Consider the following 18,157-nt stretch of genomic DNA (forward strand, 5'->3'; position numbering starts at 1 on the left):
AGTGTGTGGTGTAGAGTAGGTACCTATTACTCATACTTGATGTACGAGATTATGTATTAGATCATAAGATATAATGTAATACAGTGTTTCTCCAACCTTCGTTTGTTTCACTCGCCTCCCAATACGCTTCCATTACATGGCGACCTATGGAGTAATAGGTAATCTACACCACAAGTGGAAGAGTGTAAATATCAGCTGACTTACATATTAGGTGACTTATTAGTCAATAGCATAGATTAGTAAAGATTACTCACTCCTAACAAGAAAATGTAACAAGTTTTGACAATTGAAATTGTCACTGTCATCTATTTTCGTGTTTGAAAAATATTAAAAAAATATAGTTTTTAGATCATTTACGAATGAAACGATATATTTCCGCACTTTTTCTTCGATTTCGTGTTTTTGCACTACTTAACTGCGCATGTCGGCATTGTTTCACGTAAATTACACCATGACAGCCATTAAACGGCTGACAGAATTGTCCGCCGTTTAAGACTTTTAATGTCTTCCTTCAATTACAAGGCGGTGAGATATCTATACTTTCCTATGCTCAATAGTGGCAAAATAGAACTCCAGGTCCATATGGACTTGTGACAGACAGACCACTTACATCCAATGGACAGCTAACTCGTTTGGTACTTCAGTCTTTAAAAAACACCTTTTTTCCTTCTAGAAGTCTGTTTCCTTTGTTTATATATCCAGGTGTTATTAAAAAAGCAGAATAAAAGTCTTCGAATAATATATTCCACCTGCAATGCACCATTAACAAGGTCACCGCTACCGTACCGTCTGGAGCTTACGAAAGCTTTCAAATAATTAAAGATATTGTATAGTGTCTAGGCATTGTTTAGTAAAGCTGTTTGATTTGTTTGGAAAGCAATTTTCTTTTTTTTGTTATAAGTGGGTTGTTAATCGAGGTGTAGGAGTGTTTTTGTATTTCTTAGGTAAATAGAAATGGAATTGAATTCGTTAAGTAAAGATAATTTTATCTTTTTTGTTTTAAAAAATGAAAGGGTTTTTGAAAAAAAATTTTGTAATAAAGCAAAGGGAAATTGTACTTCTTGTGCGAGTAATTATTTTAAAGCCAGTTATACTTACATCATTTGTAAAAAGTACATCTTACTAGAAACGAGCTTTTGCCCGCGGCTTCGCTCGCGTTACGAAGTAATATTTTCATCCCCTATTTTATCCCCTTGGGGGTCGAATTGATCAAAATCCTATCTTAGCGGATGCCTACGTCATAACATCTACCTGCCTGCCAAATTTCAGCCCGATCCGTGCAGTGGTTTGGGCTGTGCGTTGATAGATCACTATGTCAGTCAGTCACCTTTGAGTTATATATATTTAAGATTGTAAAATTTTAGTAGTAAATTTTGCAAAGACAAACATTTTTAAAAGTATTAACTGTGCAAAGGCATAAGACTAAGGCAAGTAAGAAACTTGCCAACAAAATAAAAATCATTCTCTCATTATACATTTTAATTCTCAGTTTATATTACTACAAGTGACATTGTTTTTTCAATCGATTACACTACTCAACTACTCCTATTACACACTACACATAATATTTGCCTCCTAAATTCCAAGCTTCAAGATTTTAATAGTAGCTAACCAAATATTAACTTAAAAAGATTAACGGTTATCTCGAGATGAAGCTCACTAGAGATGTGCCGAGTCAGATCGACTCGAGTCAGTACTCGAGTACTTACATAAACTTGCATACTCGAGTACCAATAGTGATACTCGAGTACCAGTAATACTCGAATACCTACTGACGATACTCGTACACTACAAATACTACTCGTACAAGTAAAAACTTGATTAATTTTGTGTAGTGAGTGGCGTTTTTTTTTTTGCTCTTCCGTGCTATTGGACTGTATGTTGTGCAAAGTACACGAGTACTTTGTGAATACTTTGGACTCGAGTACTGACTCGATTCTTTTTTATATGAGTACTAAAGTACTCGAATACCAAAAATGGCCGACTCGGCACATCATTAAAGCTCACGCCGTGGATTAAAGGATAAAAGATAAGATATCATTATATGGCGTTACGCAATGTTATTGTTGTTATCTTTATGGTCTTGATAATGTCGGCTACTTGGGATATCATAATGTGGACTAAGCCAGGAGTATATCCAATAAATTTCTTTAATTCCTAACGATGTCTATAAAACACCTAATCCTCGTTATAAGATCTGATCCACTTCCTATTTGATTTACCAATAAATCCTTGTTAGTAATGAATTGATAGAAGTCAATCAATTAACTAATTATGTATTTGCTATTATTAAAATTATTCTATAGCATGTCTCATCAAAGCGACCTAGATATTCGACCCCATAGAGACCTAGTTAACCTAATTATGACCCACCTTCCATGACACGGAAACGTCGGGAATATGGGAATATGGGTTAAAGGTGGTAGAACCCTTTGTGGTTCGACTCCGGCGGCACCACCGCCACACCTATTTCTACCTAATAACAGCAGTGTTAAGCGCTGCTGTGTTCCGGTTTGAAGGGTGTGGTAAGGGAGACAGACTTTTCCGAGGCGTTCCAGCTTAGTCCTCAGGGGTAGCGGCGCATCTGTGGCCGACCTCAGGTAGGAATATCTAATCCTATCTGGGGTTGATTACAGATGTCCATGGGCGGCAGTAGCCACTTACCATCAGGTGGACTGCATGCTCGTCTGCTACTCTTATATTATAAAAAAAAAAAAAAAAAAAAAAAAATGGCGAATAAATAAAATTATATCGTGTCCATTATATTAATTTGCCTAGTTTGAATTGGAGATTGATAGCCAAATGCTAATTATGGATATTTTGTTGGTTATTTTGAAAGCTGTGGTCAAATTAGTGCGAATTTGCAGGCCTGACTAATAAATTATCTTTTGACTAGAGAGGTGGACTATAACGTTTTTTTTTTTTATTTATTTTATAACCTAACCTAACCTAACCTAACTTATACCCTTCTCATATGTATTCGTTCTTAGCAAAGAAAATGCAATTTATGAAAGAGAATGTGCAATTTATACACTATTATTTACAATGTCCGTAGCAATCGCGTGAAGAGTACACATTTTTTATTTATGCCAGTACTACTTAAAAATGTTAAATGGTCAAAATATTGTATTTAAAAGTTTACAAACTTCCGTTCGTCGAAAATACAACAATAGCAGAGTGAGAGTCTGAAACACTTTCGATTTCATTCGGAATGCGCCATGTCCCCTACATTAGGTAATTACACAGATGAAGTAACAGAATAGATTCCCAACATTGTTTAGAATTATATCTATGAGCAAAATACACCAATACATTTTGGCGTATTTTGTGATAAATTTACCAAATAAACCTTTTACTCACAATATTATATATTATATTACGAGTACATTCTCCGGATTAATAATGCAGCAATATTTGTCTTGTTACTGGATTTATCCAAGTCAATAAGTTCAGCCGAGTGCAGCACAGCCTTATTCATTAAAATAAAAAGTGTTAACTATAGGAGTCCATTTGTTTACTTCGTCTTAGAGTTAGACACTATATTATGTCCAAGGCTTTCTTTGTGTTAAAGATATTTTATGACGTAACGCGTCACACGGATGTTATGAATTAATTGTGTAGATTTAATCATGAGCATCATCAAGTAACGTAATAGAGCCTATTAAAAAGATCTCTTATAAACATTACAATTACAGCAAAATAACTTAATGAGTTATATGTATATACATTTCGTTAAGTTAGTAACATAAAAAATCGGTTGTCTGTAAAGTCGGTTTACTGACGATAGTTGAACGTGACAACGTCATATGAAAATACTGATGGAATGGTTGCATTTTTCAAAAGAAATTTGTAAAATAATAATTAATTAATTAATTAATTTTAAACTAATAATTTACTTAACACTATCAACATTTATCAATAGTATGACATAACCTATAAACTCAGTTTCTCAACTTTTGTGTCAATCTAACAATTAATCAATCAATCATAGTTTACGATAATGAAATATCAGTGTACAATTATTTACCTTTATTGTTGTAGTTGTTGTAAATGATAAATGACGAATCTAAGCACTCCATATTTTCACTACAGACACAGCTGACGATACTTTAACCACACGTGTGAACTTGTATTGTGACGCTTTCTTGTTTTTCCAACGCCAAGAACGTTCGAGAAAGACAAAGACAGAGACACAAGCATGCGCCGATTCAATGCGCCTAATTCTCTAGTGCTGCGCGCGCGGCAGACCGATCATAGTTGAGTGGGAGAGAGACGCAAGGCATTCGGCGGGCCTCTCTCTCGTTCGGTGACTCATCGTAACGTTACCGGGCGTTACACTTTTTCATAAGTGACTCCCAGCCGCAACCTAATTTAAGACGTTGTCACGTCAATAAAAAAAAAGTTTTAGTTTTTTGTTCTAATATAGGAGTAGCAGACGAGTATGCAGTCCACCTGATGGTAAGTGGCTACTGCCGCCCATGGACATCTGTAATCAACCCCAGACATGATTAGATATTACTATATGAGGTCGGCCACGGGTGCGCCGCTACCCCTGAGGACTAATCTAGAACGCCTCGGAAAGTATATCTCCCTTCACACACCCGTCAAACCAGAGCACAGCAGCGCTTAACACTGGTGTTATAACGCAGAAATTGGTGTGGGGGTGGTGCAAACGGAGTCTAATCACAATATTATAAATGCCATAGGTGGTGGTGACCACACACCATCAGGTAGACTGTCAGCTCATTTGCTCCTCAAAATTTATTTTAAAAATGTTAGTGCTGAAACTCTATTTGATTTCAAAAAAAGTCCAATTATGAAGCTTTTACTTGAATAGTAAAAAGAATAATGAAAATTCTTCAAATTTCTCTCAGATTTAACAAAAAGGGTTTTAATGGAACGACTTTACTCTGTAAAAGGCGAAAAAATCGTGACCCCCATTTTGAATTTTCATTTTAAGTGAACATTAAATTTAATTATGCCTCACAACTTACGGTAGTGGTAGTGCTTACCGAGTACCCACTTGACCCCAACTGACTTGCGCGAACTTGACTGTATATAATACTTAGTACTGTATATCGTTTAAGGCGCCGTCCAATATACAGCGAAACGAATGAGCGGCAATAGCGAATTGAGTTGAGACGTGACATGACTAGGAATTTCTTACCCTCTTCAAATAGGTTAGGGGTGAATAAGAATTTGACCCGGTCGATTCGTATGGGAGAACACACTCTCGGATTATTTAAATATTAGTTCAACGATCTTCTTTTATAATATAGAAGAAGCAAAGGAGCATGAAGTCTTCCTGATAGTAAGTTGTGACTCTCGTCCATGGATAGGTCGACAATAAATGTACTATAGAAAACTAAGTGGAAAGTATACAACTCGTATACAATTTACTTTATTGCACCACCTAGAGTATGACAGTTTTATCCGCGTTTATCGCGGTGTTTCGCTTTTGTATTACCATGTGACACGATCCAAGCGACAGCGTTTCGTCAAGCGTTTAACACGCTGTTCGTTAGACGGAGACCTTAGTGCGTCTATTGTTGACACTAGAAAGTGGTCGAGATACGGGCGCTAAACGTTATTGTATGGTAATTGTTATCGGGTTAGGGTGCCACCACGTTACCGCAGAACTTACGGTGTGGTAAACGCTAAAATAAAGTCGTTTGTTACATAATAACAGTAGTCTTGGTAGATTTCTATTTAAAGTACTGAAAAGTTTGTGGAGTTTTTTGATGCTGTAATCCGATAGTAAGTCAAGGCTAGATTAAATTTCTAAATTACGAAATATAGCTAAGTTGATGCCTTAGTTAAATATGGATTTGTTGATTAACGAGTTCTTTTTTATGTTTTTGGAGTTAAAATATTAAAACAGCGATATAAAACATGATCCCTCTCATAAAAGATATAATTACGAGTATAATATTGAAAATGTTTTGTTTTCATGTCATTTATTAATGAAGATTTATAAATGATATGATTTTAAACACATAAAATAGATGTTCTTATATGTATCTTAGGAGATCGTTAAACTCTCAACACTGTTCGAACGATCACTATTAAATTTAGAATAACTTCGAGGATTTTTATGTTCAATATATTATACTTTAATTTACCATATTACGACCACTTACATAATTTACAGTTTAAAGTCCACCGAACGAAGTCGCGGATACTTAACAGTATTTTAACAAACACTAAACATTAAAAAAACTAATTCCTCTGAAAGTAATGTGAATCTGCCATACAGATTTCTTCACGTATTCGCCGTAACAATCGTCATGATTCGGTTCATAAATATAATCATTTTCATTGTCCCGATATGATTGCAATTGGAACAATGTGATATGTTTTTGCTCTTATTATCATTGTACTATTTCTTTTGATTTACTCAATCATCTGTTAATCCTCTTCGAACTGTATTTTTGTCATGTTTCGTATGTAATCAGCTTAAATACGATGCAGTTTCGTTTTCATACAGAATTTTGAACTCTACTCCGAAACATTACAGAATGTTTTGGCGAATAACCGATTATTGATCCGAGACACGTCTCGGCAATTCTGCGAATTGGAGCATGTCAGATCTATCAAGTAGCTTTGGACTGTTTTGAATGCATGAGGTCCAATCTGATATTGCATCAGTTGGCACGATGTAACATGAGCTGGTATTAAATTTATCTTTGAGATTCTCCGTTTCAATGTTTTACGTAAGATGGGTAAATATAAGAATATTTATATATAAATGGCAAGAAAACTCGTAGATTTAAGCGTAGATGTATCCTAAATTGTTTTGAATAATCCCACAGAAAGAAGAGATGAAAGCGACGAATCATTGTACGAGTCGGCGGATTGTCACAGTGATGCCATCTCTGCGAGCGACGACGCCTTGCCTCGTCTGGGCAAAACACCAACAATAAGCAAAGAATCTCTCAAACTAGCTGTTACTGATGAAGAAACTGATCTTCTCAGAAGTAAAAAGGGTCACAGGAAAACCATGTCGCTGTCCAATCCACTGGAAATGGTCAAAAGCTTAGGCGACGACTGGTTTGACTCAAAGAAAGATCTAGAAAAGCACAGCGATAAAAAGAAGTCCAGGGAGAGCCTCTGGAGTGAAGAGGATAGAGATTCGATACATGGTTCTACAATGAAACTAGATCAGATTAGAAAGAATAGTAAAAAAGATGAAAAACTTCTTTCTGATAGCAGGAAGAGTAGCACCGCTGATGCTCCGAAAAGAAAGAGTAGTAAAGGCTCGTCTGTCAGTGCCTTGAACTTTTTAAGGCGAAAGAAAACCCCTACATCAATGAAAGCAGTGGAAGCCGTGGTTGAGGTCGTTGACAGGCTCATCAGCGCTGACGAGATTTTGAAACACACTAAGTTCTTTCTAGAGGAGGAGAAGCGTCACGCGGCGATCTGTAACAAACCACCAGCTGAGACGGATTCTGAAGAAGACGTTCCCAATCCTAAACTAATCGGAGAACACAGACGAAGGTTGAGTCGACAGACTTCCAGAAGCAAGAGCAAGGTTCGAGGGAAGAGTCAGACGGTGAAAGTGAACACGTTGCGGAAGTCTCACAGCGGGACCCTGAAGAAGGCTAAGAAGAAGGGAACGAAGACGCCGTTAGCGGGAAGAAGCAGACAGGCGAGCATCGTGGAGCCCAGCCCGATGGTCAAAAAGAAGAATTCGGACGCGTCCAAGCAGAACTCTTGGCTCTTCAGCAGTTCGAGGGGTGAGATTAACTTATTTATATTATTTAATTTACTACAATCAGTGGTGATGAAGAATTGAAATGTCTACTACTACTGTCTACAACTATCTACGAATTGAGAAGTGATAGTGATGATGGTAAGTGCTTGAGATGTTTTCAATTATATTTATAGTTGAATGTTTGGATCAAGTAAGTAACAGGTGCAGAGAGAAGACGAAACGACCAATCTTGATTATCTTCATGAAATCGTAAACTGGTAAAATTGAACTTACGCCAAAATGTACTAACATACTATCTGAGACTAGGTACTCTACCTTAAATTACTTTTAACATATAATGAGTTCTACTACCTGGCAAATACATGAAGGGTAGGGTATACTATATACTTATAGTAGGCACTTGCAGAAGAGATATATCTTGAATCACAGCAGACATATAGTCGTTAGAGGAAAATCCGTCCCAACATAAAGCATGATAATGACTTCCGTAAGACACATTCTGCCCTTCGGCATGAGATCATTTCACGTGGAACTTAGTCGTGCACGTTCTTGGAGTAAAATACTATTTATTTACTTGTCGTCTAATGTCAAACTATTGAAATATTTGCGTTGAAATTATTTGACAGACTAAAATTATGTTTTTAAAGTAATTTCGGAGGATCTATATTTAAAGTTTATCTTTAAAACATTTACAAGTTTTCTTTAATTTTCGTCAAGTTGTATGACAGAGGAAAATCAAAACGCCAAGTTGTTATTTTGTTTTGAAGGTCTAGAGGAAGAACTTATATCCTCAATTATATCTGTCAATTGAATGCTTAGGGGCAATAACATATCTGTGATTGGCTTCAGTTAGAACTCTTGTTTTATTTAAACTCGTTTACAAAATTGTGTCTGTACTGTACAGCGATGCATTGGTGACTCTAGTGTTGCAAATGTTCATAGGCGACGATGATTGTTTTTCATCAGGTTGCCCGTCTGCCTTAAACAAATCTAACAAAAATTTCACTTGTATTGCATAAAAAACAAATTGTCCAAAGGCTAATGTCGACAAAGATGACGTACCCCATACAGAATGCCGATTCGACGTGTGTGTTCCGAACAAGGCCGGCTGGTCACACTCTGAGGTCGCACTTTGATAGATATGAGACCATTCAATACTTGTTGTTAATAATGTGCAGCCAGATACATAGATGTAGATACTCGCCGCGAATGATTTCATTGTAAGACTTAAATGATGAAGGAAAATATCGTGAGAATATCTTGAATAGTTACATTGTCTGAGAGATTCCATCATGGGCAGTAATTAATGGTAATGTTAAAGCCTTTGAAAAAACTAGTCTCATCAACAGATTAAACTCCCATTGCTGGGTGCCTCTCGGATATATGGATAAAGATATAATATATAACATATAATGTATGGATAAAAATGGAAATTACACAGTTAGAAATTATGAAATCGATCTTTGGTAGGTAAAATAAAATATTATCAATCTACCGAATTGATAATATTCCTATATTCATATGGGGCGTAAGAAAATAAGAGTTAAAGCACAGATCTGTATTAGTTTTGGGTTCAGGCGATAGTTAGTTGCCACGTGGGGGCTAAAGCTAATGCCTTTGAGAACATTAAGGAAAACTCTCAAGCATTATGAGTTCCTTTGCGATGTTTTCCTTCATCCTTAATGCAAGTTTATGTCTGAACTCGACATACAAAGAATATAAGATTTTAGTTGGAAACGTTTTATTTCCGCATTTCTTGTATCTAACACTATTAGATACATTATATCTACGGGGACTACAATTTCACAGAAGTATTCGTGTTTTAAAGTTTACGTTTACGCGTAACTAGCTTGTTAGCGCGAAGTGTTCCAGTTTATATCGAAACGTGTTCAAGATAAATACATTTCTACGAATCAAAGCATCATTAAAGTTCGTAGAAGTTTACAGAAGTATCTGTTTTGTCTCATAAGTTGTTCGAGACAAAGATTTATCTGTACAGGAAATCGTACTAATGAATCCACTAGATACTGTATTGGCCAACTCTTCAATTTATCTTGTAACGACGCATAAGCCTTGAATTGTCAAGAGACTTGATCGATCGTTGCGTACGTAACCGTTGTTAATTATTGTCGGTGTTAACATTGTCGTAGTGGCAGCGGATAGGCGATAGAAAAGGGAACGAAAGTTTAGATGAAGAAAGATAAATTAAACTGATCTTAAACAAACGCCGCATCCAAAAGCTTATTTTAATCTCATGGTTATTTAATAGATAAAATTGTGTGGTCTGAAGTAGTTCTGGTTACACACGCTCTATTGGCCTAACTGGTATTATACTATATATTTTTCATTAAAAGAATATGTGTGTTATTTCGCCGTTTCCTCTCTATAACGAACCTTTCGAAGCAGTGATAGATTATTGACATCTATAAATAATTCTTTAAGTATTTATTTTTTTAAATATGTTGATTTTTGAACATTCCCAAAACACTGAGTAAAAGTGCGGTGATAACTAAAGTTAGTCGATGGAGCTTGCGATTATTAAATGGACTTCATCCCACATTGGAATCCCATCCCATAATAAACCAAATTTATTTCCAATGAACACTTCAGTTTGCTATAACCTTTATCAGATTAGATAGATACCTTGCCATTTGACGGGAATAAATGGATACCATTATTACTGGTTAAGGCCGATTGAGAATATTGTTTGACTTCAATATAAGTAAGAGCAAAGCAAACACTTCCTCCACGATAGGTGGTAGTGGTGTTGCAGTCGTTACATCATTCAATAATGCATTGCAATTGTAGTGTCCATCTGTATACAGCTACTACTGTCCACTGACTAGGTCAGACTTAGATCTTCCCTAATTGGCTTAATTTCGGCATATCTTTTGTTATTTGAAAAAAGCAATTTATCGCTGTCTTCTTCAGATTCATTTTTGTTTTTTCATTCTTCTGTATCTACTTTAAACACAGATTATTTTCATTATTTCAAAGTTCTTTTGGAATTCGCTTGCCATCACTCGTCGACGGTCAGACAAGTAATGGTCGTCCGATTATTATTGGGCGTGTGTCTCGCGTAACGGTCACATCGCATAGTTGTTTTTGTGAGGCGACAATTTTATTGTTATATGCCCTTGTTTTGTGGTCATCTTGGCAACTTTCGCGAGCTTTTCCTTTTCTTCGTAAATAAGATAAAATGGTTGAACGATAAGGTCTACAGCCAATACTTCTAAGTATTTACTAGTAATAAAATGTTTTCCATTATGACTTCCACTGAATCTATTTGAATACTGAATATCATTATAATGTGATATAACTGTTCGTGATTCGATTGCTTTACCTGATGTTGGTACATTATTTTATTTGCCTTTAATAGAAACAGTTTTATTCCCTGCTATGTTCTAATTTTATAAGTGTAGTAAATTATACTTATTTTAGGTGTTCTATCTTCACATTTAGCATTTAGCAGTATCATTATATGGGAAGCATTTTTTCATCGACTTTTTTCCTTTTGAGTTGAGAACTGATATTTACTCCTGCAACTTGAATTACATAAAGTTTTTTACGTTTATGATTTGTATGGTCGATGAAACAAAAAAGATTTAACGATTTTTACAACGTTAACGTACGCGTGTCACGGAATGGGCCACGTTAAATCGTAACTGCGTTTAACGCACGTTTGTTACACGTTAACGTCCATTATAACGTGACAGCGCGGCCGTTAAGATAAAGGTACGGTCATCATATTACCATAATGGACCGATTGGTAGATAAAAAGAGATAAAAAATGTAACTGACAATTTTTTAATTTGTAAAGATGATTAAGTAGAGTCAGCATATCAAATCAAATCAAATCTGTTATTTGCTAGAAACATTACTATTATTAGTATTATACATTAGTATTACAAGGATCTTTAATATTGTATAATTAATACATTATATAGAAGATAATAAAATACAAAACATCAACCCCAACTTGCAACGCAAGATGAGCTTTTTGAAAAATGAGAATTTTCTGTGCTTTGAGAGTCGTGTAGAAAAGGACGGGGTTTTAAATGGTATTAATATAACCGAAATGGTTGCCTATGGGTACAAGTGTTGTGCTTAAAACAGGAAAAACATCAGTAATTTGTTAATAACTGTACAATTCATTGATTAGGTTGAGCAGCTTACAATAATACGATATAACACAGATAGAAGCTTTCCGGTCGATCACCGTGTACGCATACACGACTGCCCTCTGGCTTTGTCCGTATTATTAGACAACGAAGCTCGTTTAATTATTGTCGGGATATGATAGATATCGTTTGGAACTTGTATGCATTCATTGAATTGTTATAAGCTCGTTATTCTAATCTAACTAATTTTACTACAAAAGTTTGACATTTGATAATTTCTGCTTTCTAAACATTGTCAACTTTTCATCGTTGGCGTAAGATTTTCATCATTGGCATAAGCTGGTATATTTTATAACGCTCAGAGCCACGCACTACGGTTTTTTGTGTTGTGGGTGCTACACACACATACATTACGGCGAAAACGCAAGCACCCAGACCCAGAACAGAAAATTAAATTCATCATTCAGAAAAAGGTTTGGTCGGGAATCGTACCCGGAACCCACTGCGCGTCAGACCAGTACCGTGACCGCTCTGCCACGCGGGTCGTCATATGTTTGTGTGGATAGTACACTTGTACTGTTCTGGTTTAAATTAGAATTGAACTAGCTAATGAGCATGGAGCCCAGCTAAGTACTCATTGTCAACTATCGATTTGTATTTAAGATAAATAAAAAGTTCTACCTACACTTCATATTTTTCCGAGGCATCCCAGCTTAGTCTTCAGGGGTAGCGGCGCATCTGTAGAACCCCTTACCTTACTTAGGTTAGGATAGGTTAGGTAGGTAGCGACCTTAGCTAGAAATGTAATGTTATCTGGGGTTGATAACAGATGTACCTATATGGGCGGAAAAGTATATCTCGCTTACCTCAACCTTCAAACCAGAACACAGCAGCGTTTAGCACTCCTGTTATGAGGCAGAAATAGGTGTGGCGGTGGTGTCGCCGGAGTCGAACCACAGTGGGTTCTACCACCTTTGCAAATAGAGTAATCGTTAAAATCCTTACGTCACTAGAGGGACCCCATTCGCAAATTGCCGCCCGCATGTCACAGAAACGAGTTTGTTTAGCGCGATGATTAATACTTCACCCTCCCCCCACCACCCCGCACCCCCTAATCCTCGCGATCGCATTGATATGCGCGCGCGCAGGCCAACGGGAAGTTCACTACATGGATGTAGTGTTCGTGTTGCTGTCTAGTCGTCATTCGTGATGTTTTGTGAAGTGTCTGACTGTGTGATGTTGTAGTCAATTATAATTGAAGGTCTGTAGTTCTGTTTAAAGTATCTTGTTTGGGTTGAAAAGTTGTGTGTTATGAATGAACGATATTATTAATTTTGACAGTTTATCCCGCCTCTGTCTGTCTGTTTAGTTGGACTACATTATAGATTACAACCTAATAGTAGTAGTTAATACATAAATATTTAATTAGATAGGCTCTAAAATATTGGACTGTAAATTAATTATTTGAAAGTGGTAGAACCCTTTTTGGTTCGATTCCGGCGGTACAACTGCCGAATCTATTTCTACCCAATAACAGCAGTGCTAAACGCTGCTATGTTCTTATTTGAAGGATGTCGTAAGAGAGACTTACTTATCTGAGGCGATACAAATTAGTCCTCAGAAATAGCAACGTATCTGTGACCGACCTCAAGGGACTCTTATCTTATCTGGGATCGAATTTAGGTGTCCATGGGCGGTAGTAGCATTTTTTCATCAGATGGGCTGTATGATTATTTGGTACTTCTAGGTTATAAAAAAAAAAAAAACATTCGTGAAACAAAACTCGTGGGCATAATAATAAATGCCTCTTTCAACGTACAGACAGTAACATACATATAAATAGCGGGCGTATCCTCGTTGGCTGAGTCACCGCGACAGAAACGGCGCGGCATTGTCTCCGTTCGGTTCCCGGTCGGGCCAGCTAAATTTGGATCGTAACACATTCTTCGTTATTGGCGATCGATTGTTATTTGTTGATTGATTTCTTGATTAATTAGTATTTTAAATGATTTTGAAAATATATGTTTTCTATTGATGCATAGTATTAGCTTTTTTAGCCTTTCATACAAATCGTTTTTTTGTACGTTATTGAATTAAAGATATTTTTTGTCTATAACATGGTTTAATAATTTTAAATTGATAATTTCCCGTTACGTTTTATTGGGATATTGTGTTGTGATCTTTACAATTGGTAGATTTTCATGCAAATAGAAAACTGTTCTGCAGTCCAGCTGACATAACCTTTGCAGCCTACGACAGACACATCGATGAATTAAAAAAATATGTTTAGAGTTGAGTGTTGCTATCCCAAAGAACTAAATTGGAACGCTTCTAGCATACGTGTTTAATCATTATTCACCCTTATTATCACTACTTGTATGTACTACTATAACGTGGTTGCCATAGAATTCTACTAACTGTAATGTTTCGTTAATTTAATTTCTATTCTATAGCTCCTATATATAAGGATATAGACATAGACACTTTATCCGTGCATATGCAAGAGACGCATTTACATGTGCATATGCATGCTACGTTCCAACCGTAACGAATCACGCACTTCACGCAAAGCCTCAGAGCTTAAAGCCTCAAAAAGCTCGGACGTCGCGAATCGCAACGCCGCGAGGGGGGTGAACGACCGCGTGACGTCACGCGGGGTCCGCCGAATCTCGGGGTACGGTGGTAGTGATTCATGGTCAGGTGACGGTCGACCTGCTCGCGAAGCTGTCGGGTTTCCCTAAGTTTTTTAAACATATGTATTTCCTTATAATATTTAAGTTGCTTAGCTAGTGTAGTTTTTTGTATAATATTGGAGGTAAAAATGAGCATGCAGTCCACTTAATGATAAATGGGTATTGCCGCCCGTGGACATCTATAATCAACCCTAGAGTAGTGTCCTACCTGAGGTTGGCTGCAATTGTGTCGTGCCCCTGAGGACTAAGTTGGAACGCCTGGGATAATTATGTCTCTAACCACATCCTTAAAAGGGGAAAACAGCAGCGTTTAACTCTATTGTTATTAGGCAGAAAAAGGTGTGGCGGTGGTGCCGCCGGAGTTGAACCACAGAGGGTTCTACCACCTTCAAAACACGTTATTTTTTAGATTACAGATATCCATGGTCGGCAGTGACCACTTACCAGCAGATGGACTTGCATACTCTTTTGATATTTAAATGAAAAATATGTATCTTATATATTTAATGAGTTGAAATATCTATAACTAGCTGACCCGGCAAACTTTGTACTGCCTTAAAATCTATGTATCAAATAAATTTTATAAAATATAGCCTATTTTACTCGTGGATAATGTAGCTTTCGAATGGTGTTTTTTTTTTTAAATCGGTCCAGTAGTTTCTGAGCCTATTCATTACAAACAAACATACAAACAAAGTTTTCCTCTTTATAATATTAGTGTAGATATACGAGTAACTAGAAGCTTTATAATTAATAGCTTTTAAATAAATACAATTTTCCGAGTAACAACAACCGACCATATGTTCAACATTAATGGCACATAAATTATACTCTGTTTAAGACTTATATCTGGGTCATATTGATCTAGCCCCACATACTAGAGCGATGGTCTAGATCGGTATGGGATAAATTTAATACAAGTTTTTAGATTTTATGAAGTTATGCTTGTCTTAACTTAGAAAAAGGTGAGAAAGATTTTGTATAAGACATTAATAACATGAAGTTGGTCAGTAAATATTCAATATATGCGATTTTTTTTGTTTTTACAATACATTGACAATACATTACGTATCTTGTGTACTTTTTACGTAGTATGAGTTTTTGATTTTACAAAAATGACTATTTTTGTATTTGTTTACACGTATTTCCCATACATTTCCAATCAGTTCTGATACAGTCCACCAGGGGCGCTGATTGGTATTGTATGGGCAAATACGTAAACAAATACAAAAGCAAACATTTTTGTAAAAACGTAAAATCTCATACTAAGGGTATTGGTCTATATTTGGGTGTTTATGTACTGGTTGTATATGTATGTGAAGCCTACTATACGGTTGTGTATGTATACAAAAAACCTCGTTTACTATTGTATTTCATATTAAAAATACCATCTATCATCATCGTCATCTTAATTGTGAATCAATGAATAAAACAAACGAGCAACAATGGCGTTTTTCACACGAAACACAAACATCGCCTCACACGCACAAACACGACGATGTTTGTACACGCGAGCGGTGTATGTGTGTGTGGTTAGTACAAAATTATAATGCACATATTAAGCGATGATCTCACGTTATACCTACTTAGTGGGGTTAAGTCATTTATATGTCGCAAGCGAATTGAGATGTTAACGCAGTATTGTAATACTTAAATTTATTTCTTTAATAAATTATCTATAGCTAAATGTTTGGTTTGATGTTGAATCCTAATGTTTTATATACTATTAGCTGACCCGGCAAACTTTGTACCACCTCAAAATCTATTTATCAAATATATTTCATATAAAATATAGGCTATATGTTACTCGTGGATAATGTAGCTTTCGAATGGTGAAAGAATTTTTAAAATCGGTCCAGTAGTTTTTGAGCCTATTTATTACAACCAAACAAATAAAGTTTTCCTCTTTATAATATTAGTGTGGATAATCTGTCTGTATGCTTTCAAGTAATCAAAACTCTATTCAAATTGGATCAGTAATTTAAAAAAAACGCGAACATTAAAACTTATATATATAAATACATAGCTGTCGAATACAGAACCTCCTTTTTTTGGAGTCGGTTAAAATACAGTTGAAACATTATCATGTGAATAAAACTAATTTAGTTATTTGCTAGTTATAAATGGATTTTCTTATGCATTTAAGTCTGTTATTAATAATTATCTATCTAACGTTTGGTCTATCAAAATCGAAATTTATCAATTTTTTGTAGGGAGAAATTCTAAAAATCTTAAAATTGGTACGCAAATAATGGATAGATTGAGTATTAATAACGTTTTGCTGCTATTATTTGCCGGCTTTTGAACATATGTCTAAGCATTTGATCAAATGCCGAATTTTGCTGTTTACTTTAATGTGTTGAGGTAATGGTCAATGTTAAAGTTTTACAAAGTTTCAATATTAGATTTTATAAAATAACGTTAACGCAATTGATGAAATCCAAAATAATTTATTTGGAACGCCTCGTATAAGTACTGTTCATTACTTAATACAAAACGTAAGGTTAAAACTTAAAACTGATGTTAAAAGGCAGATAAAAATTGGCCATTAATTTTATTTCCGAAGTTACAACAAGCACTATATCTAAAAGTTTGGAATTAAACATGTAAACGATTATGATTTTTTTCACACAATGTATGTATTATAATTAAAATAAACTCTTTTATTTATTTCATGTGGAAAGTGACTTTAAGAGATATTAAGATGTATAAAATTCGAAATACTCCGTATTTTGTACGTAATGCAACATCACATAACGCCACCTACCGACGAGTAGCGGAACCAAATCAAAGCTTACGAGAACTGTATTAACGGTATAATAGGTATGTTCTTTTTAATATTACTCTCGCAATGGACTCCAGTGCAGAGGTAAGTGAAAATTGTTTTATTTATTACATTAAATAACGAATACGTGACATGTAACGCCATCTAGTGTCGAATAGATAAACCAAGGCAAAGATTTTTCAGTTTGCAATCTTTCGTTTGTTATTCCTAATATCTTTTTATACAATAACTTGAGGTAAGTGCAGAATAATTATTTTTTTCTCTTAGTTAAATTTTCAATATAATAATGTAAATTTTGTTTTGTTTCTATTTTTAACTAAAAGTAAATTCTTATTCGTTGCAAATATTAATTTTCTTTGAGACTTTTCTAAATTGAAAATATTTTCGCCTCGAAACTTTTGAAATCGTATTTTAATCGATTGTTTTTTTTCTCCCCAGCAGAGTCGAGGCGGGAAGGGTCCACGGAGGAGCCCTCTGCGCCTGACTTGGACCTCGACACTAGCGACACCACAACCAAGGAGCTACCTGAGAAGGAACACAAGTGAGTTGAAATTGATTTAGTTGGTTTTGGGAGCAGCGCCATCTAGTAGTGTTGTGTAATAAGTAGCTGAGAGGTGTGGTTAGTTTTGATATTGAACGGTAGATGGCGGTGTTTACACTAGGATGATATTGCAATCTGTGCCATCTCGTACAGTTTTGGGGATTATATTAGTAGTTACTTTTATTACTTAATATAGTATTAAAACTCGATAGAGAAGGAATCTTTTCCTTTTAATATATTGGTTTAAATTTAATTTAAGAGCACGTCCACAGTATATAAATACTTCATAATATTTCCGAGTCC

The 18,157-nt window shown here is 35.6% G+C and overlaps 1 protein-coding gene across 1 annotated transcript in view; it reads left to right on the plus strand.

Moving 5' to 3' along the window:
• Positions 1 to 18,157, plus strand: part of RhoGEF2 (Rho guanine nucleotide exchange factor 2) — a 244,303-nt gene that overhangs the window by 170,987 nt on the left and 55,159 nt on the right. The window contains exon 22 of the mRNA XM_073077703.1: positions 17,755 to 17,854. Coding sequence (XP_072933804.1) covers positions 17,755 to 17,854 — 100 coding nt within the window. The remainder of the gene's footprint in view (positions 1 to 17,754; positions 17,855 to 18,157) is intronic.

Source organism: Epargyreus clarus, unplaced genomic scaffold, assembly GCF_041222505.1.
Source record: "Epargyreus clarus isolate Ecla_fem2 unplaced genomic scaffold, WU_Ecla_fem_2.2 ptg000011l, whole genome shotgun sequence".
NCBI lineage: Eukaryota > Metazoa > Arthropoda > Insecta > Lepidoptera > Hesperiidae > Epargyreus > Epargyreus clarus.